Source organism: Hyperolius riggenbachi, chromosome 2 (genome assembly GCF_040937935.1).
Source record: "Hyperolius riggenbachi isolate aHypRig1 chromosome 2, aHypRig1.pri, whole genome shotgun sequence".
In the NCBI taxonomy this organism is placed as follows: Eukaryota; Metazoa; Chordata; class Amphibia; order Anura; family Hyperoliidae; genus Hyperolius; species Hyperolius riggenbachi.
In genome coordinates, this window is record NC_090647.1 from 34213904 (window position 1) to 34241557 (window position 27654).

Below are 27654 nucleotides of genomic sequence, written 5' to 3' on the forward strand. Positions count from 1 at the left end.
AAAGGCTGGTTTGTTATGTTACAGGTAGGTGTGTGTGTGTGTAGGTGTGTGTGTGTATATGTAGGTGTGTGTGTGTATGTAGGTGTGTGTGTAGGTGTGTGTGTAGGTGTGTGTGTGTGTGTGTGTAGGTGTGTGTGTGTGTGTAGGTGTGTGTGTGTGTGTGTGTGTGTAGGTGTGTGTAGGTGTGTGTGTAGGTGTGTGTGTGTGTGTAGGGGTGTGTGTGTGTGTGTGTGTGTAGGGGTGTGTGTGTAGGGGTGTGTGTGTGTGTAGGTGTGTGTGTGTAGGGGGGTGTGTGTGTGTGTGTAGGGGTGTGTGTGTGTGTGTAGGTGTGTGTAGGGGTGTGTGTGTAGGTGTGTGTGTGTGTGTGTGTGTGTGTAGGTGTGTGTGTAGGTGCGTGTGTGTGTAGGTGTGTGCGTGTGTGTGTAGGTGTGTGCGTAGGTGTGTGTGTGTGTGTGTGTAGGGGTGTGTGTGTGTGTGTAGGTGTGTGTGTGTGTGTGTAGGTGTGTGTGTGTGTGTGTGTAGGTGTGTGTGTGTGTGTAGGTGTGTGTGTAGGTGTGTGTGTAGGTGTGTGTGTGTGTAGGTGTGTGTGTGTGTGTGTAGGTGTGTGTGTGTGTAGGTGTGTGTGTGTGTAGGTGTGTGTGTAGGTGTAGGTGTGTGTGTAGGTGTAGGTGTGTGCGTGTGTGTGTCTAGGTGTGTGTGTGTAGGTGTGTGTGTGTAGGTGTGTGTGTAGGTGTAGGTGTGTGTGTAGGTGTAGGTGTGTGTGTAGGTGTAGGTGTGTGCGTGTGTGTGTAGGTGTGTGTGTGTGTGTAGGTGTGTGTGTAGGTGTGTGTGTGTGTAGGTGTGTGTGTAGGTGTAGGTGTGTGCGTGTGTGTGTAGGTGTGTGTGTGTGTGTAGGTGTGTGTGTAGGTGTAGGTGTGTGTGTAGGTGTAGGTGTGTGTGTAGGTGTAGGTGTGTGTGTGTAGGTGTGTGTGTGTGTGTAGGTGTGTGTGTAGGTGTGTGTGTGTGTAGGTGTGTGTGTGTGTAGGTGTGTGTGTGTGTAGGTGTGTGTGTAGGTGTAGGTGTGTGTGTAGGTGTAGGTGTGTGCGTGTGTGTGTCTAGGTGTGTGTGTGTAGGTGTGTGTGTGTAGGTGTGTGTGTAGGTGTAGGTGTGTGTGTAGGTGTAGGTGTGTGTGTAGGTGTAGGTGTGTGTGTAGGTGTAGGTGTGTGTGTAGGTGTAGGTGTAGGTGTAGGTGTAGGTGTAGGTGTAGGTGTAGGTGTAGGTGTAGGTGTAGGTGTAGGTGTGTGTGTGTGTGTGTGTGTGTGTGTGTGTGTGTGTGTGTGTGTGTGTGTGTGTGTGTGTGTGTGTGTGTGTGTGTGTGTTTTCAGTACAAAAATACCGTAGTTCCTCCGACTCCGCTGTGGAGTTGGTGCAAAAATCAACCAACTCTTCAGTTTATCTAAGCCTCCGACTCCAGGTACCCAAAATTGATCCGACTCCGCAGCCCTGGTGTGTATGTCTGTATGAATTTATGCATGTATGAGCAAAAAAAATATGAAAGAAATAAAAGAAAAGAAGAAAGAAAGAACAGCATACTAAGGGGGCATTTATGTATCAGTGATGAAGCAGTTGGCCATCTGAGAGGCCTGAAGAAATAATAATTCTTCCTAGTTACCTGGGAGTGGAAGCTCTGCTGGTCTCGGAGTCGTGGCGCCCCCTGGGGATCATGCTGGGTTGCAGCAAGTCTGACTTGGGCTGTGGCCCGGAGAATACGGCATCCAGGCTGACATCTGTGTTGGGGAGGGAGCTGTTACTGTCGTACGTTTCAGACAAGGGCTCCAGAGCCACAGATACCTGAGACAGATTCAAAAAAGTACACCGATATATTAAAAGAAAACATACATTTTGTTTAAAAGCCTGGCACTTATATAAAATACCCCACATGATGGGAATAAAGTTCAACTATGGTTAAAGTTTCCACTCTGCCCCAACAGATTAGCCACAGCATAAAAACTTGGCATCTAAAGCCTTGTAGACATGCTAGATGGTTTTTAGCAGAGCTGTGGAGTCGAAGTAATTTGGGGTAACTGACGTCGGGGGTTTCATTACCTGAGGAGTTGGAAGATTTTTGTACCCATACCTTAGCCATGCAAGGGCTAAGGAGTCGGAGCAATATTGGGTACCTGGAGTTGGAGGTTTCATAAACTGAGGAGTCCGAGTCGGATGATTTTTGCACCGACTCCACAGCCCTGGTGGCCAGTACTGAGAATTATTTGAGTTGAAAAAAGCATGTGCATTGAGTTCGACCAGAAAATAGAGTACAACACCAGCCTGCTCCCTCACAAATTCCTGTTGATCCAGAGGAAGGCGAAAAACCCTTACAAGGCATGGTCCAATTAGCCCCAAAAGGGGAAACAAATTCCTTCCTGAATCCAGATGGCAATCAGATAACATCCCTGGATCAACACCACTGGGCATTACCTAGTAATTGTAGCCATGGATGTCTTTCAACGCAAGGAAAGCATCTAAGCCCCCTTAAAGGGAACCCGAGGTGCGAGATGTGGGGGCTGCCATGTTAATTTACGTTTAAACAATACCAGTGGCCATGCAGTCCTGCTGATCCTGTGTCTCTAATAAATTTAGCCATAGACCCTGAACAAGCATATGCAGATCAGGTACTCCGACTCAGGTTTTACTGGATTAGCCATATGCTTGTTCCAGGGTTTTGACTCCGACACTACGTATGTCAGAAGATCAGCAGGGCTGCCAAGCAACTGGCATTGTTCACACACAAGGAAATAAAATATGGCAGCCTCCATGTCCTTCTCACCTCGGGTTCCCTTTAAAGGATACCACAACTGAAATGTGACATAATGAGATAGACATGTGTATGTACAGTGCCTAGCACACAGATAACTATGCTGTGTTCCTTTTTTTCTTTCTCTGCCTGAAAGAGTTAAATATCAGGTATGTAAGTGGCTGACTCAGTCCTGACTCGGACAGGAAGTGACTACAGTGTGACCCTCACTGATAAGAAATTCCCCTTTTTTACCTCTTTCTTGCTCTCAGAAGCCATTTTCTGCTAGGAAAGTGTTTTATAGTTGGAATTTCTTAGCAGTGAGGGTCACACTGTAGTCACTTCCTGTCTGAGTCAGGACTGAGTCAGCCACTTACATACCTGATATTTAACTCTTTCAGGCAGAGAAAGAAAAAAAGGAACACAGCATAGTTATCTGTGTGCTAGGCACTGTACATACGCATGTCTATCTCATTATGTCACATTTCAGTTGTGGTATCCTTTAAATGCAGCTATAGAATTTAGCATGTGTAGAGGAGTCCCCGTCTCAGAGACGTCCGAGATCCTCACCAAGCCCACCGTTCCAGCACAGGGCCCCTCTTCATCTTCTGGATAGCGCTCCCAGCCATGGGAAAGCACATCCGGACTGGGCCTGTGTGAGGAAGGTCTGTGCAGCGGAACAAAGTCACACATGCACAGCCTTCCTCATGAATGCACAGTCGGGATGAGTTTATCCATGGTCAGGGCGGTGCAGTCAGAAGAATCTTATTTATTTGTGCATGTTAAAGGAAACCTGAGATGAAGTAATGTGCAGTATTTATACTTACCTGGGGCTTCCGCCAGCCCCATGTGCTCTGTGGACTCTCCCTCTCGGGTGATTCTGTTCTTCAGTCTTCGCCGGTAATTGGGTCCCTGTCAAGCTGCACTGCGCATGCGCGGCATGGCTGTGCCCCCACCGTGCTCCTGTCGCCAGGAATGCTCTGTGCCTCCACAGTACTACCTGCACAGGCGCAGAACGCTGCCGGGAGCACGATGGGGGCATGCGCAGTGCCAGGCCGCGTATGAAAAGTGCAGCCCAACTGGCATGACGGAGCCAATTATTGAATAAGCCTCTGTGAGGCTCCCTATGCTGACTGATTTCTTATCATTTGGCACTGTTATTGGCCTGAGGTAGCGAGCTCAGATCCGCAAAACGCGTTGCCTGTGCTAAATAAAAATCTTTTGTACTTTACAAAGATTTCGTCATTAAAGAGAATCTGATGCGAGAATAAATCTAGCTGATTCTCATATATAGCAGGGGCATGTTTGCCCCAGCTAAAACGCCGCTATACCGCCGCTGGACGGGGGTCCCATACCCCCTAAATCCCCTCCGTGCAGCGCGGGGATAACTTCTTGGTGGTAAGTTGGTCGTGGATTTTGCAGGGGGGGGGGGATTTGGGGGGTAAGGGACCCCCGTTCAGCGGCGGTATAGCGGCGTTTTAGCTGGGGCAAACATGCCCCTGCTATATATGAGAATCAGCTAGATTTATTCTCGCTTCAGATTCTCTTTAAAGGTAAGACACCTCGTTATCCTTTACGTTTTTAAACTGTTTTTAGATGCTTTTATACACCCAGGGAGCCTTTTTCCCCTCCTAATGTGCATAGTACACCCCCTACATAACCTGTCCTGAGGGGTGGTGACAGAACTCCCGTGGTTGCCGCCAGGGTGGACATCTGTCTCCTTTTTTCCAAGAGAGCGACCACATCCGGGTCCCTCCAGGACCACCCCGAGTGGAGTCGGGTTCATAATCTCCACCTGCTTTCTGTGGTTGGTTGCTCCTTGCAACAATCCTTTGTGAGTAGCATTCTTTACCTTATTATTATCCACATCCTTCTTTGACATACTGCACTACTGGGCTCCCGTCTTTGTCTCCTGTGCTTTACCTTATAGGGTGCTGCGGCACCCCTACCCTATTCAGTTGTTGGATAGTGAGGTTAAGGTTTAAGGCTCTGCCTCTGACACAGGAGACCTGGGTTCAAATCTTGTCTCTTTCTCTTAAGTAAGCCAGCACCTATTCAGTAAGGATCTTTTGGGCAAGACTCCCTAACACTTATACTGCCTACTAAGACCGCCCAAGTGGTTGCCTCTCAGTCGCTTTGAGTCCAACAGGAAAAAAGCACTATACAAATATCGGAATTGTTCTTATTGGAATTATAAACAAAAAAAAAAAATACACTCATCTTTTTAAGCAGTATGATTGTATTGTACATTTTTAATTCTATAACTTGCTTGTGACATGAAAATGTAGCTATTCTTTAGATGGAAAAGTACCTACAGTACACTGTATATATGCAGCACCGTCTTACCTGCAGCTCCCCCAATTTCTCGGAAGTCGGAGAGACGACAGTGAAGAAACCGCTGATTGGCTGGGCTGGGCTGAGCCGGGATATCCCGCTGATCTGAGCGCGCCCAAGAGGGAGGTGGTCCAGTCTGGTCATCACCTCCAACACCAGCGCCCCCATATCTGTAAAGGAGACAGGAAATGACTGCAATGCTGACAGCACATCTCTCTAGCTGACTTGAATGAAAGGCCATCTCCAGACATGACTAGTGGGGTGGGGAATGGAATGCACCGGTTAGGATGTTATTGCTGCTAAGATGATTTCCACTTTACCTATTCCTAATTTTAACCTTCGATGCAAGGTAACTACTTTCCGTTTCTCCTCTCCAGTTTCCTCCTCAAGAGCGTCATCCCAGAGGCAGAGTAATTAAAGGGAACCTAAACTAAGAAGAAGGATATGGATTTTTCCTTTTAAAATAATACCAGTTGCCCGACTCTCCGGCTGATTCTGTGTCTCTAATACTTTTACCCACAGCCCCTGAACAGACATGCAGATCAGGTGCTCTGACTCAAGTCAAACTGGATTAATTGCATGCTTGTTTCAGGTGTGATTCACACACTACTGCAGCAAAGAGATCAGCAGGACTGCCAGGCAACTGGTATTGTTTAACCACTTGCCGACCAGGGGAATTTTCACTGATCGGTGCTGCGTGGGCTCTACAGCCCGCAGCACCGATCAGGAGTGCAGCAGGGCAATCAGACTACCCCCCTTTTTTCCCCACTAGGGGGATGTCCTGCTGGGGGGGGGGTCTGATCGCCGCCGGCCATTAGTGGGTAGCGGGAGGGGCTCCTCAAAGCCCCCCTCCGCAGCGTTTTGTGCGCTCCCTCCCTCCCCTTACCTCCCTCTCCCTTCCTGGGCTGCGCAGGACGGATTTCCGTCCTGCGCATTGTGGGATAGGCTTCAGCCTATCATATGCCGGCGATCCCCGGCCAATCTGAGGCCGGGGATCGCCGATCTGCCTTACGGCGCTGCTGCGCAGCAGCGCCGTATCATGTAAACAGCGGGGATTTCTTCCCCGCCTGTTTACATTTTGCCGGCGAGCCGCTATCGGCGGCTCTCCGGCTGTTCACGGAGACACCCTTCGTGAACTGACATGGAAAGGCCGCTCGATCGAGCGGCCGTTTCCATGGTAACCCACAGACGACCAGTTTACGCCAATCGGCGTTAGCTGGTCGTCAAGAGGTTAAAATGAAACATCCATATACCGCTTAGTTAACGTTCCCTATGCCTTCATATGTATAAAAAAAACAAACAAAAAACAATCAAACAAACAAAAAACAACATGTCAGAGGGGATAATAAAGAAAAGGGGGGAGGGGGGGGGGGGGAGACGACACAGACATATGGGTTGAAAAAAAGACATACGTCCATTGAGTTTGACCAGTGAACAAAGTATAACACCAGCCTGCTCCCTCACATATCCCTGTTGATCCAGAGGAAGGCAAAAAACCCTTACAAGGCATGCTCCAATTATCCCCAAAAGGGAAAAAAATTCCTTCCCAATCAGATAAAATCCCTGGATCAACACCACCAGGAATTACCTAGTAATTGTAGCCATGGATGTCTTTCAACAAGCTCAAGTGGGTTAATGCGAGCGAGCGAGCGCACGCTACGCACGGTCCTGTCAACATAGCGTGCGCTCTTAAATTACACATGATGTGACAGCGTGACTGCTGCTACTACATTAATTAACGTAGTAGCGCCCGTACTTCAGAGGATTGCACGCAAGAGTGCACGCTACTCTGAAAGGATCGTGCCTAGCAAGCTCTTGCTTGTATCAACTCACGCTGCTTTAGTGCGTTACCATAGTGCATCAACCACAAGATGTTCAGGGTAAGGGGTGGTGACACACTGGGTGTTGGAGATGGGGGAGCACAGGTTTAGAGGAGGAGGGACATAAGATGTTCAGAGAGGGAGGTGGTGTGAGAATTAGGTGGATGTCCAAATAGGCAAATAGGGAGGAAGGAGTGAGTGTGGGTGGTTGTGAAGGCACAGGATGTTCAGAACTAGGAATAAGAGGCACAGCATGTGCAGATAGGGAATTGGGGTTAGAGAGAGGTGGGGAACACATTGATGTTTGAGAACGGAGAGGAAGGCACAGGATGTTCAAGCATTGTGTTTGAAATGGTTATCTGCCCCCGCCCCCCCCCCCCCCCCCTTCATTTTATAACTTGACAAGACATCCATAGCAGCTTCCGCCATCCTGACTCTTATGTGGAGTAACAATGCAAGATTCTGGGAGACACTCAACAATCCAGATTCAACTAAACTCCTCCCATCCACCTCTCCCCCACCACACCCATTCCCGCCTTCTGTGACAGATTGTCAGTGGTAAGTCCGAAGGGGAATCTGGAGGTAGCTGATTACTGTGCATAAGTTATTCCTGCACCTGCTTCCCTCCTTCTCTGACTGATTGCCAATAAAAACTGAGGAAAAGAGAGACATCACACTATGGGAGGTGGTTTACTGGATTGATCGTAAAGTAAGTAGAAACCACCTAATGTTTCAGTTGCCATCAGAAGGGATTCAGGATGACAGCTGAAAAAATATCTTTATGTTTTTTTTTACGGTGGTGAAGTGCTTAAAAGAAGTAATAAAGCCGGCAAATAAGTCTTCACCTGTAAATATCAAATACGAACCTGCTTATAAGAATCAAAAATGTACCTTGCTTACTGTTTAAATAGAGCCATGTAATGTGATATTACTGCACTGGCAATTGCCTATTCCAATGGCAGCTGTCTAGTTTTCTCTGCACACTAAAGCCTGCTACTTCCTATGACTACATTATTTAAAGAGACTCTGTAACAAAATTTTTAGCCTTACTTCTATCCTAGAAGTTCCTATACCTGTTCTAATGTGGTCTGGCTTACTGCAGCCATTCCTAGTTGCACAGTGGCTGTATCATCTGTTATATAATCGAATCTTCTTTCCTTTATCGGCTCAGGCAGGAATGTGCTGCTCTTCTGTGATAGGATAGAAGTTATACACACCCCCTGCAGGCTCTGTGTGAGTCACAGACTGAGCTCCTCTGAGCCTATCACATGCTGGTTAGCAGCCATGTTTTTTAGTTTGTAAACATTGCCTAAAACTGGCAATTACAAGTCAGGATTGCAGGGAGTGGCAGAAACAGCACAGAGGGGCCCAGGAGAACAGAATGAATAGAATGGTATGCTTTTTATTGTAAGAATTTTAGAGTACAGATTCTCTTTAAAGTGGATCCGAGATATACTTTTACTCATTGCATAATTGTGTTCCTTTCATATAGTTTATAGTGCTTTCCTCAAGCCAAATACTTTTTTGTTTTGTTTTAATTCTCTGATTCCCTATAAATTGAACAAGCCTCGCCCACAGCTTTTCCAGAGTGCCAAGGCACTCAGTCCCAGGTAGCAAGGGCTTATGGGAGCTCAGTCTGGGCAGTAGGAGGTCACTAGCCAGAGATTTCAGAGGCAGAAGGGAGGAGGAGAGCGGAGTGAATTTATCAAAGGCTGAGGGATGGAGATGATATCAGCTTGCCTGTGTCTAACGTGACAAACAGAACATGGCTGCCCTCATTGTATCACAGGAATAAATCATCATAAACTGTTGAAGCTGTTTGCAGCTAGATTTGCTGTGTAAACTATCTAAACTTTAGATAAGATATACAGACAAGTTACTTGTTATGGTTAGTTTTTTATCTTGGATCCGCTTTAAGCACACATACACAGAAGGCTTGTGCAGGATGTGTGTTTAGGTAGATAACAGTGACCGGAAGCAGAAGTCTTGAGTGAGCAGAGAAAGCTAGGTTTCTGATCATTTTTTATTAGGCAATGGAGCCGACAGGCAGCTGTCAGTGCAGCATTATTATTATCACATGACAGGGTTTCAGTGTTTTTTTTCTATTACGGTACCACCAAAAAGGTAAGTGTATGATTGCTATTGGTTTCATTTTGGCCACCACAGAAGTAGAGACTGAGCCATGTTGCAGGATTTTGGTTTATTTACCTGCATGGCAGATCAATGTTTAGTAGCCAGCATTGTGTTGGGTTTACCTGTAAGATAGGAAGTGAACTGTTTGGGGCCACAGCGCACAGCATAACGAGTTGTGGTCTTCACTGACTTCTGTTCTGCATGCGAGGTGTTCCTGGGGTGAAAGATGGTCCCATCCGAGGTCTCCCCCCACCATCGGAGTCTTACAAGCACAGATTGTGGGGGTCTGGGCACAGTCCATAGAATCTTCCCTACAGTCACCCTGAGGAAGCAACGCAGCTGTCCTTCTACGAGAGGGGGGAGGCTGGTGGAGGGGGAGACATCTGTGGCTCCTGCAGATACAGAAATGTGGACATGAGCTACAAATAATACCAGGGTGATTATTACACTCACAATTTGGATAATAATCCAGTTATTATTAAGAACTAATCTACATTCCAACCCATTGCAGAGCAACTCTACCCGGGACCAAACCCAGAGGCTAATCAAGGCTTTACAAGGTTCTGGGTAAAATAGACCCTTCCAGGTCCTCAGTCTGTCCCATCGTTCCTGCACCGTCCACTGTTGAAGTGATTCAGCCTTGTAGGTCGAATAGATCTTTGGCGCGACTCGGGCAGTCTGGGCTCGTGCATGCGCAGAACAGATGTGCTTGTCTGCACACTCCGGTACTTGAGTAGTTCTGAGGAATGCCAGAGGAGTACTGAGGACTTACCAGGTCAAATAACTTCAACCGGAAACGGCACAGAAACGAAGGGACAGACTAACTAACAGGGAAGGCGCTAAAGTATTCAGAGCTTTCCCTCTACGTTAGTATCGATTGTGAAGGATGTTTCCTCATGGTCTGTGCAGTGTCCAGGATCGCCCAGAGATCGACTCTGCTATATTCCAGATGGCCCGTACAATCTGTGGTCAATGACAGCTCCGTCTTCGTGTGCTTGAATAGACTGAAAAGAACTGATGCCATCACTCTTCTGCACTACATTTATGATTGGACTGCTGTCACTGCGCACTGAGCTATGTGAATTATTGTGGACAGACTTTATTAAAGTAGGATGGTCAGCCACAAATTCAAATTCCACTTACCCACAGCTCTGTGTTTATTATGCAGTCTATAACCTGCCCCTGCATTGCCATAGTTTGTCATCTGCCCTTTCACATTCCTGCTCCTCGCAGATTGGCTGAGAGCAGTACAGTGTGAAAGGAGGCTGAGAAGAGAAATACATCTCACCCCTCTGCAGAAGCTGCTAAAATCTGATCTATGCTGTGCTCACGTGTTTACAAAGCAAGCTACATATGACAGCACAGTTCCTAGAAAGGAAAAAAAAAAAAAGAATTAAGAGAGGAAATTACGTCAAGATTGGATTCAATCAGAAGAAGAAGTAAAAATAGAAAATGCCTGGAACAGTTTTCTCTTTATTTACTATATAAAATTAATTGAAATCGAAACACGGACAGTACAATACATGTGTTCTGCAAGTAGAACAAGTATTTATCTGATACATGTGGTTTTTTTTTATCTGGGATAGTATAGCTGTCCCTGCGGCTTCAATAAACTTTGACTACTCTGAAGAACGGACTTGCTTACTTCCCAGTATGCATCAGTTTATCCACTATGGCAGCAGGACATCAGCCCCATACTGACAGCATATCCCCCTCTTCAGTGTACAGCCCTCTATGGGCACCATATCTCTCTCTTCCATGTTACAGCACCATATGAGCAGCAGATCTCCCTCTCCCATGTACAGCCCCATATAAGCAGCATATCCCCCTCTTCCATGTGCAGCATATCCCCCTCTTCCATGTACAGCCCTCTATGGGCACCATATCTCTCTCTTCCATGTACAGCCCTATATGGGCAGCATATCCCCCTCTTCCATGTGCAGCATATCCCCCTCTTACATGTACAGCCCTCTATGGGCACCATATCTCTCTCTTCCATGTACAGCACCATGGGCTTGATTCACAAAGCAGTGCTAACCTACTTAACACGTCTAAAGTATTTAGACGTGTTAACCAGGGTGCTAAGTAGGTTAGCACCGGATTTCTCAATCAGATCGCGCGCAAAGTTTTACACGCGCAAAGTCCTATAGGCTTTAATGGGCACTTCGTGCGGAGCGCCCTGCGCTCAGTGCAGTGCGTAAAGTTTTACGCACATAAAGTTTTGCGCGCGAAAATCTGGTTTAGACATGCTAAGAGGGTTTTCACAGGCGTGCTAACAGTTAGCACCGCTTTGTGAATCAAGCCCCATATGAGCAGCAGATCGCCTTTCTCCCATGTACAGCCCAATATAAGCAGCATATCACCCCCTTCCATGTACAGCCCCATATGGGAAACAGATCTCCCTCTTCCATGCACCGCCCCATATGGGCAGCATATTTCTCTCTTCCATGTACAGCCCCATATGGGCAGCATATCCCCCTCTCCCATGTATAGCCCTGTATAAGCAGCATACCCCCCTCTCCCATGTACAGCCCCATATGGGCAGCAGATCCACCTCTTCCATGTACAGCCCCGTATGAGCAGCATATCCCCCTCTTCCATGTACAGCCCCATATGGGCAGCATATCACCCTCCTCCATGTACAGCCCCATACTGGCAGCAGATACCCCTCTTCCATGTACAGCCTGATATGGGCAGCATATCCCCCTCTTCCACGTACAGCCCCATATGGGCAGCAGATCCCCCTCTTCTATGTACAGCCCCATATGGGCAGCAGATCCCCCTCTTCCATGTACAGCCCCATATGGGCAGCAGATCCCCCTCTCCCATGTACAGCCCCATATGGGCAGCAGATCCCCCTCTCCCATGTACAACCCCATATGGGCAGCAGATCCCCCTCTCCCATGTACAACCCCATATGGGCAGCAGATCCCCCTCTCCCATGTACAGCCCCATATGGGCAGCAGATCCCCCTCTCCCATGTACAGCCCCATATGGGCAGCAGATCCCCCTCTCCCATGTACAGCCCCATATGGGCAGCAGATCCCCCTCTCCCATGTACAGCCCCATATGGGCAGCAGATCCCCCTCTTCCATGTACAGCCCCATATGGGCAGCAGATCCCCCTCTTCCATGTACAGCCCCATATGGGCAGCAGATCTCCCTCTTCCATGTGCAGCCCCATATGGGCAGCAGATCCCCCTCTTCCATGTACAGCCCCATATGGGCAGCAGATCTCCCTCTTCCATGTACAGCCCCATATGGGCAGCAGATCCCCCTCTCCCATGTGCAGCATATCCACCTCTCCCATGTACAGCCCCATATGGGCAGCAGATCCCCCTCTTCCATGTACAGCCCCATATGGGCAGCAGATCTCCCTCTTCCATGTGCAGCCCCATATGGGCAGCAGATCCCCCTCTTCCATGTACAGCCCCATATGTACAGCCCCATATGGGCAGCAGATCCCCCTCTTCCATGTTCAGCCCCATATGGGCAGGAGATCCCCCTCTCATGTACAGCAGATCCCCCTCTTCCATGTACAGCCCCATATGGGCAGCAGATCCTCCTCTTCCATGTTCAGCCCCATGTGGGCAGCAGATCCCCCTCTTCCATGTACAGCCCCATATGAGCAGCAGATCCCCCTCCTTGTACTGTCTAATATAATCAGATCAGCAGATTCCCCTCTTTCCCCCAGGAGTCAGCGCAGCGGTACCTCTCTTCCTCCGGCTGCCCGGCTTTCCGCTGCGGCTTCCCCTGCTTTTCATGCTCTCAGCCCCGCTGTCATCCCTCTCCGCCCGCCACAAGTCAGCTTCACCCCCGTCTCCCGGCAACCAGCCCCAGCGACTTCCGCTTCCGCTCCGCGGCCGCGCTGCCAATCAGGAGGCGGGATAGAGCCTGGCGCAGAGGGTGTCGGGAGTGACAGTTGGTGAGGGTGACGTCACCCTATTTGGAAGCGGAGCTGTCAGGGGACCATCAAGCTCCACCCCGTGTGTTCTGTCCAGGCCCCGCCCCTTGCCTCTCTTCTGTCTCTCTGGTCCAAAGTAGCTCACAAGCACCGCTCGGGACAACACTGTCCTCACTGTCCCGCACTAATAAAGTTATTGAAACAAGTAAGAACCCAGTCAGTGTCTGTATGAATCTCCCAGCTTTCTTTGCGCAGTGACGTCACACCAGGGGATCTGGAATCGGTGGGCGTGGCTCTGTCTCCACGGAAACCCCTCTGGCTGGTGGGCCGAGGCGTGAAGGGGAGCTGACAGTACGTGAAGCGGGATGTACCATGTTATTCATTAGGAGGGGGAGGGCTTACTGTGGGGCGTACTATGTGCGGAGGAGGGGTGGCTCGCGTCTAGGAGGAGGGCAGAGAGCTGTGTGCACAACTGAGGAGTGAGTGTGCCGGGGAATAATGGGGGCTTCCGAGAGTTTATGGGCAATAGGGCAATGAGATGGGGCGTATTATGCATTGGGGAGGGAGGAATATACTATGTATGGGGATAGTGCTGTGTACAGCTGGGGTGTACCATGCATGGGGGCCAGGAATATACTTTGTGTGGGGTACAGCTGTGTAGAGGTGGGGCATACCATGCATTTGGAGGGGGGGGAGGTTACTATGTATGGTGTACAGGTGGGACATGCCATGTATTGGAGGGAATGGGGGCGCACTGTGCCCAGGTGGGAATAATACTATATATGGGATGGAGATAGTTGTGTGTGTAAAGCTGGGGTGTACCACGTATTGGGGCATGAGCACTGTGCCCAGGTGGGAATATACTATGTATGGGGATAGCGCTGTGTACAGCTTGGGTGTATCATGTACTGAATGGGGGGAGCACTGTGCCCAGGTAGGAATATACTATGTATGGGGATAGTGCTGTGTACAGCTGGGGTATACCATCGGCGCAGTGCTTTTCAGCGCTGCTAGATTTGGGCGCAGCCAGCGCCGCCATAGACTGTAATGGGAATCAGTCTATAGCGGCGCTCAGTGAGTAGCGTCGGCTCCGTCAGAAGACGGAGCCGAAGTTGCTTAAAAAACACAATAATCCAATTATTTCATTCCCCCACTATCCATGGCGGCCTGGAGGGGGAATAGTAATTAAAACGGCCCGGACTTGTGCAGAAACAGGATCAGCCATATACCGGCTGTATCCTGCGCCCAAGTCTACCAGCGCCGATTTCAAATGTACTCTATACCATCTATTGGGGGAAGAGCACTGTGCTCACGTTGGAATATACTATGTATGGGTATAGTGCTATGTACAGCTGGGGTATACCATGTATTGGGGGGAGCACTGTGCCCATGTGGTAATATACTATGTATGGGGATAGTGATGTGTAACGCTGGGGTATACCATGTATTGGGGAGGGGGAAGCACTGTGCCCATGTGGTAATATACTATGTATGGGGATAGTGATGTGCAACGCTCGGGTATACCATGTATGGGGGGGAGCACTGTGCCCATGTGGTAATATACTATGTGTGGGGATAGTGATGTGTAACGCTGGGGTATACCATGTACTGGAGGGACGAGCACTGTGCCCAAGTGGGAATATACTACTATTCGGTATAGTGCTATGTACAGCTGGGGTATACCATTTATTGGGAGGAAGAGTACTGTGCCTTTGATGGAATATACTATGGATGTGTGATGGATGTAATGTAGTGTACAGCTGGGGTATACCATATATTGGGGGGGGGGAAGAGCACTGTGCCTTGGTTGGAATGTACCGGTACTATGGATGTGGGTAGTGATGTGTAATGCTGGGGTATACCATGTATTGCAGGGAGGAGCACTGTGCCCAAGTTGGAATATACTATGATTCGGTATAGTGCTATGTACAGCTGGGGTATACCATTTATTGGGAGGAAGAGCACTGTGCCTAGGTGGGAATATACTGTGGATGTGGGTAGTGATGTGTAATGCTGGGGTATACCATGTATCAGGGATAATATTTTTAGGGAAGAGTATAAGTGTACACTGGAGTTTTGTATGAGAATACTTTGTACCGGTTTACAGATGTCCTCTCCTGTCTTCTAGAAATCATGTCTACCTTGGAGAAGCAGCTTCATGTGGGGAGATTACCCCCTAGACCACCAATGCCGGGGGGTCTACAGTCCGGATCCAAGATGAGGATGGGGTATGTTGTTGCTGCTGGGAAGTCATGTGTAAAAATACCATCAGCAGAAACTGTTCTTTTCCTTTTGGAGAGGACTGGGTAGGATAAAAACCTCTGCTGGTGTTTGGGAGAATTCCTTCCTATCCCCATTATTCACAGGCTCTAGTGTGACCTCTGGCTGTCTCTGAGATAGGAGATGAGGAACAGCAGTAATGACCTGAGTGGTTCTCTTATGTCTGGTACACACCATGCAATTTTCTAATCCGGTCGACAGGAAAATTCCAGTCGTTGGATAATGTTCAGTATGTTCAATCTGCTTCCAATCAAAAACAGATCAACTTTGTGCATTTCTGATCTCAAAATCGATTTCTTACTCAATCGTAAGCAGATCAGACATGCTGGAAACTATCCAGTGCGAAAATTGCATCTCTAGCCTATCAGTCTCCTCCCTCCCATTTTTTTTCCTTTTCTCCCTCTCCCCCATTACTCCCCTATCCTTCCATCTCCCATCACTCCTTTCTATCCATCTCCTTCCTCTTTCCGCTCCCCTCTCTATATCCTGCCTCTCTCCCATCGCTGCACTTGTGATTGAAAATGCAGAAAATTCTTAGATTTTTACATACACACAAATAAAGTGCAAACATAGTGCAAACAAACACAAAGTTCTGAACAGGCCACTGACTTCAATGACTAGTGCTGCAGTGCAAACCTAACAAGTGTTCCCCTGTCTAATGCTGGTACACACCATACGTTTTTCCGCTCAATAGATGGCTTCAATAGATAATTTCCGACATCTTCGATATTCCTTCCGATCGTTTTTTGGGTTGATTTCTCATAGAAGTGAATGGAAAAAGATAAGAAAAACGAGTGGAAGATAAGAGAATAGAGCGGAAAAACGTATTGTGTGTACCCAGCACAAGTCCGGATCAGATGGGCTTTCGGCGGTGCGTTTAGCAGATGCTAATTGGTTCTCTGCAAACAAGCAGAGAAGCTTTTGGCATCAGTTCCCGTCTTTCAGTCGCATTTTGAGTCCTCTAGGGGGCACCAAACTCTGAACGTAGCTGATCCTGGATGCTATATGTAGTGTCTAGGATGAGATGAAACAACGAGATCAAGTGTGGCGTTTACAAGAATGATGGGAAAACCGCTACTGTCGTCTTAAGCACCATTAAAGTTGGAGGAAACTCAGTATGTACTGAAAAAATGGAAAAAAAATCATCCAGTAATAAATTTATTTAACTTCTCTATCCTGTTATTTAGTGTTCTCTGTCAGAGATGTACTGTATGAGATATAAGAATAGAATATTTTTGCTGGTTTCAATCTTTTCTGTTTCTCGGTGTTAATTTACTGCTTATTTTACAGATCCTTCACAGCAAACATCACCCAGATAACAGACTGAGGCCTGGAACCCACTGCAAAACGCAATCGCTATTCGCAAGCGCTAGCGTTTTGTATGAGCTGTTTGTAAGCGGTTTAATGAGCGTTTCAGGGAGCGATTTTAAAAAGTGTATCAATTTGCCAGCGGTAGTTTAGCGATTAGTGTTTTAAAGTCTGATTGGTTCTTTCAATTAATTTTAATTTTGTTACAGTGTGCAGTAACTTGAAAACGCTAGCAAAATCACTCAGTGCAGGTTTTGCTGAGCGATTACGCCAGCGATGATATACTTTACATTGAAGCGCTAACGCTCCCAAAATGCTGCATGTCCTGTGCTTGCGATTTTCTGAATCGCAATCGCTCCAGTTGAAGTTGCCCCATCCATTAACAGTACCTGAGCGTTTTTAAAAAATGCTAGCGTTTTCAAACGCTCCAAAAAATGCTCTAAAAATCGCCCTTGTGGGTTCCAGCCCTTAAGGTGGCCATACACTTATAGATTTGTAGCAGATTCGACCATCAGATAGATTTCTGTCAGATGAATATCAAGGTGAATCTGACAGGAATCTATCTGATGCGAGCCACACACTAGGAACAGATTTCCAATATATTTCAGAATGAAAGCTATTGGAAATCGATCTAAATGCATTATTGGACCATTAGATCCAATGCAACTCTATGGGCCATGGATCTGCTGCCAGCAACAGATCGACCTAGATTTTCCATCCTGTCAGATCAAATCCATCGAATTCGGCCACATATTGATCAATAGATTTGAAAGAATCAATTTCTGATCGATTGATTCTATAGGATCGCTCGATCGATGGCTGAAATCGACCAGTGTATAGGCCCCTTTACATCACTGTATAAACTCTTCAAGGCAGGGGGGATAAAATAACCTTCTGGTCCTAGTGTCCTTATCTTATCTAAAATGGGAAGTTTCTGTTCTTTTTATTTTGAAATAAGCTAGTTACTGTAGCTAAAAAAAACTTCCCACAGTCCTGTTGGCATTGCACAGTTCGACACAGGCACACATACCAGGTAAAAAAAAAAATTAAAAAAAAAATTGGGGGATATATAGGGACCTATTTAGAAAAAAAGGGGTTTACATATACATTTGGGGCACTAACTATTTTTAAGCAATGTTTTTTTATTTTTGGATGGTACAACCCCCTAAAAACACCCATGTAAGCTGGGCCTTAGAGAACTTTGTGTCACACATCACAGCTACCTTTGCATTGGTCTACATCGTTCTTATATATTTCCAACTGATACATTGTGTTAATAAAAGTACCCTTTTAATGGGTTGTAAGTAATGCGGCCTAATAACCGTCACTGACAGTGGAGTCTGCCTTAATTGCTTATGCCATTTATTGTGATGAATGGTCCTGTCTGTATCCTGGCCTCACATCCTCAGAGCTGTGTGTTCTCTGCTGCCTCCTGTCTGACTGCTACTAATGCCTGTATCCTGGCCTCACATCCTCAGTGCTGTGTGCTCTCTGCTGCCTCCTATCTGACTGCTGCTAATACCTGTATCCTGGCCACACATCCTCAGTGCTGTGTGTTCTCTGCTGCCTCCTATCTGACTGCTGCTAATACCTGTATCCTGGCCACACATCCTCAGTGCTGTGTGCTCTCTGCTGCCTCCTATCTGACTGCTGCTAATACCTGTATCCTGGCCACACATCATCAGTGCTGTGTGCTCTCTGCTGCCTCCTGTCTGACTGCTGCTAATGCCTGTATCCTGGCCTTACATCCTCAGTGCTGTGTGCTCTCTGCTGCCTCCTATCTGACTGCTGCTAATGCCTGTATCCTGGCCTCACATCATCAGGGCTGTGTGCTCTCTGCTGCCTCCTATCTGACTGCTGCTAATGCCTGTATCCTGGCCTCACATCCTCAGTGCTGTGTGTTCTCTGCTGCCTCCTATCTGACTGCTGCTAATGCCTGTATCCTGGCCTCACATCCTCAGTGCTGTGTGTTCTCTGCTGCTTGCTGTCAGACTGCTGCTAATGCCTGTATCCTGGCCTCACATCCTCAGTGCTGTGTGTTCTCTGCTGCTTGCTGTCAGACTGCTGCTAATGCCTGTATCCTGGCCTCACATCCTCAGTGCTGTGTGTTCTCTGCTGCTTGCTGTCTGACTGCTGCTAATGCCTGTATCCTGGCCTCACATCATCAGTGCTGTGTGTTCTCTGCTGCTTGCTGTCAGACTGCTGCTAATGCCTGTATCCTGGCCTCACATCATCAGTGCTGTGTGTTCTCTGCTGCCTCCTGTCTGACTGCTGCTAATGCCTGTATCCTGGCCACACATCATCAGAGCTGTGTGTTCTCTGCTGCCTCTTGTCTGACTGCTGCTAATGCCTGTATCCTGGCCACACATCCTCAGTGCTGTGTGTTCTCTGCTGCTTGCTGTCTGACTGCTGCTAATGCCTGTATCCTGGCCTCACATCCTCAGTCCTGTGTGTTCTCTGCTGCCTCCTGTCTGACTGCTGCTAATGCCTGTATCCTGGCCTCACATCCTCAGTCCTGTGTGTTCTCTGCTGCCTCCTGTCTGACTGCTGCTAATGCCTGTATCCTGGCCACACATCATCAGTGCTGTGTGTTCTCTGCTGCCTCCTGTCTGACTGCTGCTAATGTCTGTATCCTGGCCTTACATCCTCAGTGCTGTGTGTTCTCTGCTGCTTGCTGTCTGACTGCTGCTAATGCCTGTATCCTGGCCTCACATCCTCAGTCCTGTGTGTTCTCTGCTGCCTCCTGTCTGACTGCTGCTAATGCCTGTATCCTGGCCTCACATCCTCAGTGCTGTGTGTTCTCTGCTGCCTCTTGTCTGACTGCTGCCAATGCCTGTATCCTGGCCACACATCCTCAGTGCTGTGTGTTCTCTGCTGCCTCTTGTCTGACTGCTGCCAATGCCTGTATCCTGGCCTCACATCCTCAGTCCTGTGTGTTCTCTGCTGCCTCCTGTCTGACTGCTGCTAATGCCTGTATCCTGGCCTCACATCCTCAGTGCTGTGTGTTCTCTGCTGCCTCCTGTCTGACTGCTGCTAATGCCTGTATCCTGGCCTCACATCCTCAGTGCTGTGTGTTCTCTGCTGCCTCCTGTCTGACTGCTGCTAATGCCTGTATCCTGGCCTCACATCCTCAGTGCTGTGTGCTCTCTGCTGCCTCCTGTCTGACTGCTGCTAATGCCTGTATCCTGGCCTCACATCCTAAGTGCTGTGTGTTCTCTGCTGCCTCCTGTCTGACTGCTGCTAATGCCTGTATCCTGGCCTCACATCCTCAGTCCTGTGTGTTCTCTGCTGCCTCCTGTCTGACTGCTGCTAATGCCTGTATCCTGGCCTCACATCCTCAGTGCTGTGTGTTCTCTGCTGCTTGCTGTCTGACTGCTGCTAATGCCTGTATCCTGGCCTCACATCCTCAGTCCTGTGTGTTCTCTGCTGCCTCCTGTCTGACTGCTGCTAATGCCTGTATCCTGGCCACACATCCTCAGTGCTGTGTGTTCTCTGCTGCCTCCTGTCTGACTGCTGCTAATGTCTGTATCCTGGCCTTACATCCTCAGTGCTGTGTGTTCTCTGCTGCTTGCTGTCTGACTGCTGCTAATGCCTGTATCCTGGCCTCACATCCTCAGTCCTGTGTGTTCTCTGCTGCCTCCTGTCTGACTGCTGCTAATGCCTGTATCCTGGCCTCACATCCTCAGTGCTGTGTGTTCTCTGCTGCCTCTTGTCTGACTGCTGCCAATGCCTGTATCCTGGCCACACATCCTCAGTGCTGTGTGTTCTCTGCTGCCTCTTGTCTGACTGCTGCCAATGCCTGTATCCTGGCCACACATCATCAGTGCTGTGTGTTCTCTGCTGCCTCCTGTCTGACTGCTGCTAATGCCTGTATCCTGGCCACACATCCTCAGTGCTGTGTGTTCTCTGCTGCGTCTTGTCTGACTGCTGCTAATGCCTGTATCCTGGCCACACATCCTCAGTGCTGTGTGTTCTCTGCTGCCTCCTGTCTGACTGCTGCTAATGCCTGTATCCTGGCCTTACATCATCAGTGCTGTGTGTTCTCTGCTGCCTCCTGTCTGACTGCTGCCAATGCCTGTATCCTGGCCTCACATCACCAGAGCTGTGTGTTCTCTGCTGCGTCTTGTCTGACTGCTGCTAATGCCTGTATCCTGGCCACACATCCTCAGTGCTGTGTGTTCTCTGCTGCGTCTTGTCTGACTGCTGCCAATGCCTGTATCCTGGCCACACATCATCAGTGCTGTGTGTTCTCTGCTGCCTCCTGTCTGGCTGCTGCTAATGCCTGTATCCTGGCCACACATCCTCAGTGCTGTGTGTTCTCTGCTGCTTCTTGTCTGACTGCTGCTAATGCCTGTATCCTGGCCTCACATCCTCAGAGCTGTGTGTTCTCTGCTGCCTCTTGTCTGACTGCTGCCAATGCCTGTATCCTGGCCTCACATCCTCAGAGCTGTGTGTTCTCTGCTGCCTCCTGTCTGACTGCTGCTAATGCCTGTATCCTGGCCTTACATCATCAGTGCTGTGTGTTCTCTGCTGCCTCTTGTCTGACTGCTGCCAATGCCTGTATCCTGGCCTCACATCACCAGAGCTGTGTGTTCTCTGCTGCGTCTTGTCTGACTGCTGCTAATGCCTGTATCCTGGCCACACATCCTCAGTGCTGTGTGTTCTCTGCTGCGTCTTGTCTGACTGCTGCCAATGCCTGTATCCTGGCCACACATCATCAGTGCTGTGTGTTCTCTGCTGCCTCCTGTCTGGCTGCTGCTAATGCCTGTATCCTGGCCACACATCCTCAGTGCTGTGTGTTCTCTGCTGCCTCCTGTCTGACTGCTGCTAATGCCTGTATCCTGGCCACACATCCTCAGTGCTGTGTGTTCTCTGCTGCGTCTTGTCTGACTGCTGCTAATGCCTGTATCCTGGCCTCACATCCTCAGTGCTGTGTGTTCTCTGCTGCCTTTTGTCTGACTGCTGCTAATGCCTGTATCCTGGCCTCACATCACCAGAGCTGTGTGTTCTCTGCTGCTTGCTGTCTGACTGCTGCTAATGCCTGTATCCTGGCCACACTTCATTAGAGCTGTGTGTTCTCTGCTGCTTGCTGTCTGACTGCTGCTAATGCCTGTATCCTGGCCACACATCCTCAGAGCTGTGTGTTCTCTGCTGCCTCCTGTCTGACTGCTGCTAATGCCTGTATCCTGGCCTCACATCCTCAGTGCTGTGTGTTCTCTGCTGCCTCCTGTCTGACTGCTGCTAATGCCTGTATCCTGGCCTCACATCACCAGAGCTGTGTGTTCTCTGCTGCTTGCTGTCTGACTGCTGCTAATGCCTGTATCCTGGCCACACTTCATTAGAGCTGTGTGTTCTCTGCTGCTTGCTGTCTGACTGCTGCTAATGCCTGTATCCTGGCCACACATCCTCAGAGCTGTGTGTTCTCTGCTGCCTCCTGTCTGACTGCTGCTAATGCCTGTATCCTGGCCACACATCCTCAGAGCTGTGTGTTCTCTGCTGCCTCCTGTCTGACTGCTGCTAATGCCTGTATCCTGGCCACACATCCTCAGTGCTGTGTGTTCTCTGCTGCCTCTTGTCTGACTGCTGCTAATGCCTGTATCCTGGCCTTACATCCTCAGTGCTGTGTGTTCTCTGCTGCCTCTTGTCTGACTGCTGCCAATGCCTGTATCCTGGCCACACATCCTCAGTGCTGTGTGTTCTCTGCTGCCTCCTGTCTGACTGCTACTAATGCCTGTATCCTGGCCTTACATCCTCAGTGCTGTGTGTTCTCTGCTGCCTCTTGTCTGACTGCTGCCAATGCCTGTATCCTGGCCACACATCATCAGTGCTGTGTGTTCTCTGCTGCCTCCTGTCTGACTGCTGCTAATGCCTGTATCCTGGCCACACATCCTCAGTGCTGTGTGTTCTCTGCTGCCTCTTGTCTGACTGCTGCCAATGCCTGTATCCTGGCCTCACATCCTCAGTGCTGTGTGTTCTCTGCTGCCTCTTGTCTGACTGCTGCTAATGCCTGTATCCTGGCCTCACATCATCAGTGCTGTGTGTTCTCTGCTGCTTGCTGTCTGATTGCTGCTAATGTCTGTATCCTGGCCTCACATCATCAGAGCTGTGTGCTCTCTGCTGCCTCCTGTCTGACTGCTGCTAATGCCTGTATCCTGGCCTCACATCCTCAGTGCTGTGTGCTCTCTGCTGCCTCCTGTCTGACTGCTGCTAATGCCTGTATCCTGGCCTCACATCCTCAGTGCTGTGTGTTCTCTGCTGCCTTTTGTCTGACTGCTGCTAATGCCTGTATCCTGGCCTCACATCCTCAGTGCTGTGTGTTCTCTGCTGCTTGCTGTCTGACTGCTGCTAATGCCTGTATCCTGCCCTCACATCATCAGGGCTGTGTGTTCTCTGCTGCTTGCTGTCTGACTGCTGCTAATGCCTGTATCCTGGCCTCACATCCTCAGTGCTGTGTGTTCTCTGCTGCCTTTTGTCTGACTGCTGCTAATGCCTGTATCCTGGCCACACATCCTCAGTGCTGTGTGTTCTCTGCTGCCTCTTGTCTGACTGCTGCCAATGCCTGTATCCTGCCCTCACATCCTCAGTGCTGTGTGTTCTCTGCTGCCTCTTGTCTGACTGCTGCTAATGCCTGTATCCTGCCCTCACATCCTCAGTGCTGTGTGTTCTCTGCTGCCTCTTGTCTGACTGCTGCTAATGCCTGTATCCTGCCCTCACATCCTCAGTGCTGTGTGTTCTCTGCTGCCTCCTGTCTGACTGCTGCTAATGCCTGTATCCTGGCCACACATCCTCAGTGCTGTGTGCTCTCTGCTGCCTTCTGTCTGACTGCTGCTAATGCCTGTATCCTGGCCACACATCCTCAGTGCTGTGTGTTCTCTGCTGCCTCTTGTCTGACTGCTGCTAATGGCTTCTTCTGTCTTCCCAGGCCTGGAAGGAGACGAGACTTCTCTCCCGTTCCCTGGAGTCAGTACTTTGAGTCCATGGAAGATGTGGTGGTGGAAAGCGAGACGGGGAAAGACATATCCTTCTCTGGAACAGTTCAGTCTTCTAAAGACCACCAACACACTATGAACACAATCCAATTTACTTTTTCTCCTAGGTGATATTTCATAGCTTATCAATAAAATGCCTTTTCAGCCACCAGCAAGCAAGAAATTACTCTGAATAGGGGCTGCTGCATGCCAAGAGCGCTTCTGAAAGCTTTTTGTTAAAAATCGCTAGCGCTTCGAAAAGGGCTTGGCCTATGTGTGAGTTTGGGCTGCAGTCACGGGTCCTACAGCATTTTGGAGGCGATTACGGCTCAATGTAAAGCACAAGAAAAGTGGAAAATTGCTCTAAAGAGCGACGAACAGACATAAATAAGAAATCGCTGGGCACATGGCCAGAATCGCTACTGCAGATGGCTACAAAAATCGATAAGCATTTGCAATTACGCTTAGCGATTTTTGGTGTGATTTAGGCTTAAATCTGACAGTACTTTGTCATATAGTACTTTTTCAGTAGCAGAGTGCTGAAAAGTTATTTTAAACAGAAGATAAGAAGTTATCTCCTAGGAGAAAACTCAGGAGAAAAAGTGAATTGGATCGGGCCCATTGAATTCTTTTTAGTACATTAGAAGTTTCAATACTTTAGTCCATCTTGCATCAGTCTATAAAGATTAGAGCAAACCTGAGGAGAAAGTAAACTGATAGTTACCGTACATAAGATATAAATAATTTCATCTATAGTACTGCTTCTAACATAAGACTTTTTTGGAATCCCAGTCTTTATTTTTCAAAGGAAAAAATGGCAACCTCCATAAGTGAGAGACTTACAGAGGATGTCATATTTATTTAGCAAACTCTAATTCAGCTAGGCTTTTGTTAGAAACAACTAATATGCATGTTTGTTCCAAGTCTATGGCTATCTGTAATGTGTATACTCACATATAAGCTGACCTGTGTATAAGCAGAGGTACCCACTTTTCCCTCAGGAACCAGGAAAAAGTGATTGACTCGCATATAAGCCCCCTCCCCACTATAGCCCTCTCCACAGTAGCCAGATGTTCCCCCAGTTCGTCAGCCCCCCCTCCCATAGCCAGATGTGCCCCAGGATGATACAGCGGTGTCTCAAGAAGCCACTAGATGGTGTCATAGATAAGAGAAACAGCAATTGCCACACAGGAAGAATCCTTGATCATTTCACCGCTGAGACGTTGCGTGCATGCTTCGCACCACAAGCCAGGGGGCACAGGTAGTCTTAAGCAGCGCACTTTGCACACCATTTTGCAGGGGATGGAGGGTATGGACACAGCAGGGCGCAAGCTGGTAAGAGCAGGATCACTAGTGCAAGATCCTGCTTCACCATCCGTTCTGCTCCACTGACTCGCATATAAGCCGAGGGGACAACTTTTCAGCACATTTTTTTATGCTGAAAAATTAGGCTTATACGCGAGTGCATACAGTATGTTACAGACAGAGGATCAGCAAGAGAGCCAGGCAATTAGCATTGTTTAAAAGGAAATAAAATATTTCACCCACTTTGTCTCTCATCTCGGGTCCCTTTAAATGTTAAAAATCTAATCTGGTTTTGATCTTCTCAGGGGATGAATGAGGTTTAATGGTTATTCAGCTCCCATACAAATTGTGAACCACTGAACTTATCTGCTCCCTGCAGTCAGGTGTTTTTTGTTTTTGTTTTTTCCTATATCAGGCATTTTATAGTCTCCAATGAGTTATAGTAAGAGTGGTGTCCCTCTATATCGTACATGTCAAACTCTGGCCCATGGGCCATATCTGGCCATTGGAGCTATTAAATGTGGCCCCCAAGTGGTTTTACCACTTTGCATTATGTTTGGCCCACTCTAGACCACCAGGGAAGCTATATTGGATGTGAAGCCCTAGAACACCAGGGGAGCCATATCTGGGAGTTGGGGGGGGGGGGGACACTATAAACACTACGGAACTGTATAGGGGTTGGAGGGGGGCCATTAGACACGAGGGAACTGTCGGCCAGACCAGTGTTCTGCAACCTTGGCTCTCCAGCTGTTAAAGGGGAACTGAAGAGTGAGGTATATGGAGGCTGTCATGTTTATTTCCTTTTAGACAATACCATTTGCCTGGCAGCCCTGCTGATCCTCTGCCTCTAATACTATTAGCCATAGCCCCTGAACAAGCATGCAGCAGATCAGGTGTTTCAGTGGTTCAGACTTATAAGTCTGATCTGACAAGACTAGCTGCATGCTTGTTTCTGGTTTTAATCAGATACTACTGCAGAGAAATAGACCAGCAGGGCTGCCAGGCAACTGGTATTGATTAAAAGGAAATAAACATGACAGCCTCCATATACCTCTCTCTTCAGTTCCCCTTTAAGGAACTACAAATTCCACAATGCATTTGCCTTTATGAGTCATGACTGTGGCTGTCAGACTCCAGCTGTTAAGGAACTACAAGTCCCACGATGCATTGCATGAGAGCCAAGTTTGCAGATCTCTGGGCCAGACGAAGCGGATGTTGACATAAATACAGAGCAGGTGGCAACGCGAAATGAAAAACATGAATGAAAAACTGATGTCCAGCATAAAAAGAGGATATGAACTGGGAACCCAGCGCTGAAAGGCGAGAGAGCTAGCCGCTATGCTGCCATGCTTTGTGTATGTGCACTGCCATTTATTTAGGAAAGGGTTCTTTACAGTAAGAGTGAATAAGATGTGGAATGCATTGCCACAGGAAGTCGTTATGGCAAACTCTATACCTGCATTTAAAGGGGGCTTAAATGCTTTCCTTGCGTTAAAAGACATCCATGGCTACAATTACTAGGTAATGCCTAATGATGTTGATCCAGGGATTTTATCTGATTGCCATCTGGAGTCGGGAAGGAATTTTTTCCCTTTTAGGGCTAATTGGACCATGCCTTGTAAGGGATTTTTCGCCTTCCTCTGGATCAACAGGGATATGTGAGGGAGCAGGCTGGTGTTGTACTTTATACTGGTTGAACTCGATGGACGTATGTCTTTTTTCAACCCAAATAACTATGTAACTATGTACTACATAAACCATGCTGAGCTACCAGCCACCATTTTGGAGCCTTTAGCTCTCTGCGTCTCTTTGTGCAGAGATGTCCAGTGTCGGGGGACTGTAGGCATTACTCTGTTGCTCGCCCCATGCACTGTATAAATGCTGTGCTGTAATGTGTGTAGTCATTCCTTAGCTTGGCACACAGCTTTCGTATTTACAAAAGTGGATCGGAGGGGCCGGTGTTGGTGCTGCTGCACGGTGGAGGACACTCCGCCCTCTCTTGGGCGGTCTTTACGGTAAGTGCTCCGTCACGTGGATCTCTTGTGTGTTATTTGGGCTATACCTCCTGCCTGCCTTATTTTTTTCTTTTGCTAATCTTTATGGTTTCTGTAGTGTCTAAATGTTCACTTATAGCTGAATTATTGCAAGTAGGAGGGCTTTTTTTTGGGTCTCTTTTATCCCCCTATACATTCCTAGTGGTTTGGGTCACCCTGAGCTGCTTGGTTACTCTGTAGTAGTGTCTAAATCAAACCTAAAACAAACTTTTGGCAAGTGTGATTAGACTTTAGTCACATACCTTCCAACTTTTTGTGTTAACCTGCTGAGCGGTCTGGACGAGCTCAGCTCGTCCAGTACCGCCGGAGCCTTCCGTGTTACTTATGGCCGCCGGAGGCGATCAGAAGAACGCATCCGGAGCGCCCTCTAGTGGGCTTTCATGCAGCCAACTTTCAGTTGGCTGCATGAAATAGTTTTTTTTTTAATAAAAAAAAACCCTCCCGCAGCCTCCCTGGCGATCTCAATAGAACGCCAGGGAGGTTAAGGAAGCGGGACACTTTCAAACACGACCATGTCACACCTCTAGCCATGCCTAGTCATATGCGTGTAAACCTATGCCACTGCCAATGCAGCTACCTTGAAACTAGACTGGTACATGCATCCAATTTTGATTGGCCAGTTTTACCCCCTCCATGCAGCATGAAGGCCAACAGATTTTGAATACCATAAACAGATTGTGTAGGTCAGCTCTCATAGTACATGGAGGTGGTAAAATTGGTCATTGATTGGCCAATCATAATTGAAGGTGCGTACCAAGCTTTAGAATCAGATGGAT

At 48.3% G+C, this 27654-nt stretch overlaps 2 protein-coding genes across 4 annotated transcripts in view; one reads left to right on the forward strand and one right to left on the reverse strand.

The window, feature by feature from the left end:
• Positions 1–12900, reverse strand: part of C2CD3 (C2 domain containing 3 centriole elongation regulator) — a 91178-nt gene extending 78278 nt beyond the window's left edge. Inside the window, exons 1-4 of the mRNA XM_068266629.1 lie at positions 12772–12900; positions 9183–9452; positions 5120–5277; positions 1652–1830 (exon numbers count right to left, since the gene is read on the reverse strand). Of these exons, the coding sequence (XP_068122730.1) occupies positions 1652–1830; positions 5120–5277; positions 9183–9452; positions 12772–12823 (659 nt within the window). The 5' untranslated portion in view covers positions 12824–12900. The remainder of the gene's footprint in view (positions 1–1651; positions 1831–5119; positions 5278–9182; positions 9453–12771) is intronic.
• A 173-nt stretch (positions 12901–13073) lies between these two features.
• Positions 13074–27654, forward strand: part of PPME1 (protein phosphatase methylesterase 1) — a 45583-nt gene continuing 31002 nt past the window's right edge. Inside the window, exons 1-4 of one of the 3 annotated variants that reach the window (XM_068264687.1) lie at positions 13074–13168; positions 15092–15191; positions 23474–23565; positions 26745–26839. In XM_068264687.1, coding sequence (XP_068120788.1) covers positions 15097–15191; positions 23474–23565; positions 26745–26839 — 282 coding nt within the window. In that variant the 5' untranslated portion in view covers positions 13074–13168; positions 15092–15096. Of the gene's footprint in view, positions 13169–13210; positions 13315–13352; positions 13443–15091; positions 15192–23473; positions 23566–26744; positions 26840–27654 lie in introns of those variants that run through there. The other 2 variants (XM_068264685.1, XM_068264686.1) reach the window with 2 other exon arrangements.